At 52.7% G+C, this 2,397-nt stretch overlaps 2 protein-coding genes across 2 annotated transcripts; one reads left to right on the top strand and one right to left on the bottom strand.

Annotated features, from left to right (window-relative positions):
* Nucleotides 1–6: 6 nt before the first annotated feature.
* Nucleotides 7–246, bottom strand: POSPLADRAFT_1099070 (hypothetical protein; the record flags this gene model as incomplete). Its single annotated transcript, XM_024483172.1, has 2 exons — nucleotides 7–35; nucleotides 111–246. Coding segments are annotated over 2 exons (165 nt in total), but the record flags the coding sequence as incomplete, so codon positions are not given.
* Nucleotides 247–504: 258 nt separating this feature from the next.
* POSPLADRAFT_1163150 (hypothetical protein) lies at nucleotides 505–1,672 on the top strand (the record flags this gene model as incomplete). Its single annotated transcript, XM_024487767.1, has 2 exons — nucleotides 505–717; nucleotides 779–1,672. 2 exons carry the CDS (start codon nucleotides 505–507, stop codon nucleotides 1,670–1,672), a joined length of 1,107 nt encoding a protein of 368 aa, XP_024332581.1.
* Between the last annotated feature and the right edge of the window lie 725 nt (nucleotides 1,673–2,397).

Below are 2,397 nucleotides of genomic sequence, written 5' to 3'. Positions count from 1 at the left end.
GTACCACCTGCCTGATACGGACATGTCGTTATCTACTGTACGATTAGATTAGATGGGGCGGCAGTGCACGGCACAGCTCGGGCTCCACTGACGCAGCCGCTCTGACTCACCGGCCCTCGGGGCCGCGTCGGCATGCTGCGCACGGACCAGCTGCGCACGGACCAGCGCACACAGCCTGCCCTTATCTTCCCCTGTATATAAGCCGGCCTCTGCTGCCCTAGGGACCTCAGTTTTGACCTCTTGTCCCTAGGTCAGTAAGCCCCAGTTGTATCCTTTACTTACCTTCACTAACTAATACATCTCTTGTCCCTAGCCTTAGGTTTGAGCCTCGCTCACCATCGCTTCGGTGAGAACCAGTCGGACGCCCCTCGCTTCTAGATATTTCCCTGTCGCTTGACCTCAAGTCGCGACACTGTGTCTGTCTATGACTCTGTAACTCAGATGAGGCTAGACCATCAAGCTTCACGATTCACCTTGTTTCTTGTACTCGTACTTCTTTTCTGTATGCACCATTGTATAGGAAAGAAGTGCTGCTTCACAACAAACAAGACTTCACTTCTCGAACGTCACTGTAATCAATGTGCTGAGTATCAGCAAACAATCCTCCAAGATGCTGCAAAGTATCGAGAGTTGCGGACTCGCCGGAAAGCCAAAAGGGAAGAGAAGATAAGAAAGACAGCCACGGGGCAGGCCATACAATCCCATAGTCAGGATGTGGTCAGTATTCTCAACTATTTGTCAATGAGGTGATTCACTCACTTGTATGTTGCATTTGAAGCCTATGGTGGTCGACGAGACAAGCTCAGATGTGTACGTGGGCAATAATGACTATACAGACTTGCCCAGCCCTTCGACTGGGTCAGTATCGGATGCACCAAGTAGGGATGTCGCTGCGGAAATTGGTCGACCAACACGTGAACGGAGGCTGCCGAGACGCTATCGGTCTATGCAAGACATAACGCGCGTTCGGCATGTCAGCCGACATCTTGATGTCATACCGGAGGGCCCGTCCCCTGCCATTAATCCTGAGCCTATCATGGACGCACCTCCTAATCCCAGTGCTGTGCGGCGTGTAATCCTACATGTCTGGGACTCCATGCGAACTGCGGTTAATGCATTTGGTGTCCTCCGTGAGTATCCGCATCGCCCCTCGTTTGATCCAGATGCAGCAGTGCGTCCGGAGGACCTCGCAGACTATCACAACAAGGGGCCCTGCGAAGATATACAGGGGGGATTGTTAAACAGCGATTCTTTCACTTCAACATCCGCACCACCAGCCGACAGAGCACCACCGTGGCCCTTTGCGAATATGTCTATCTGGCGGCTGATGAACTGGTTTAGCTCTGGAAGTGGTCAGAAATCAGTGGGAGAAACAAATCGTCTTGTGCACGATGTTCTCCTCGCAGATGACTTCACAGCATCCGACCTACATCATTTCAGGGTTGCGCGTGAAGCAAAGCGCATAGATGGCTCTGAGGAAGACACACCAGACGTCGCATCAGATGCCCAGTCAGCCCCATTTGCTGGTGATGGATGGAGAAAGACATCCGTTGACATAGACATTCCGACAGGCGAACGAGACAGCCCCAAATCTCCTGGTTATAAAACCTTCTCCATTAGTGGTCTTCACTATCGGTGTCACGACTTGGTACGGCGCCTAGCCATTTTTTAATTTTTTCCTCTTCGCGGGCTCGAACCCGCGACCTCTGTACTACTTGCCTGATATGGACGCGTCGCTATCTACTGTACGATTAGATTAGATGGGGCGGCAGCGCACGGCACAGCTCGGGCTCCGCTGACACAGCCGCTCTGACTCACCGGCCCCCGGGGCCGCGTCGGCATGCTGCGCACAGACCAGCTGCGCACGGACCAACGTGCACAGCCTGCCCTAAATCTCCCCATGTATATAAACCGGCCTCTGCTGCCCTAGGGACCTCAGTTTCGACCTCTTGTCCCTAGGTCAGTAAGCTCCTGTATTCTCTTACTTACCTTACACTAACTAATACACTTTCTTGTCCCTAGCCTTAGGTTTGAGCACTGCTCACCATCGCTTCGGTGAGACTTAGTCGAACGCCCCCAGCTCCTTTTAGGTTTTCCCCTGTCGCTAGACCTCAAGTCGCGACATTAGGTCGAAACTCCACAAAGCTGCCGGCGTTCCTCGGAACCCCACACACTCACTTTTCCTTTCCCATAGGTTGGGTGGTGCGCACCCCTACTGTACCCTACGATACGTAGATAACATACGATACATCGCCAACACTTGAGAAACGAACTCTTCAGTACCTGCGCTTCAGTGAGCGGTACTTGTCCTCACGGACGCGTAGCCTTGGTTCCTGCTGCATAATAGTCAAAAGCAGTATTGGGCCCTACGTGAACTGCGAATCTCAGTGTCATCTC

Source organism: Postia placenta (assembly GCF_002117355.1).
Source record: "Postia placenta MAD-698-R-SB12 unplaced genomic scaffold POSPLAscaffold_359, whole genome shotgun sequence".
Lineage (NCBI taxonomy): Eukaryota > Fungi > Basidiomycota > Agaricomycetes > Polyporales > Adustoporiaceae > Rhodonia > Rhodonia placenta.
The sequence above is the reverse complement of the archived record's forward strand: the minus strand, read 5'-3'. Positions and strand labels throughout refer to the sequence as shown.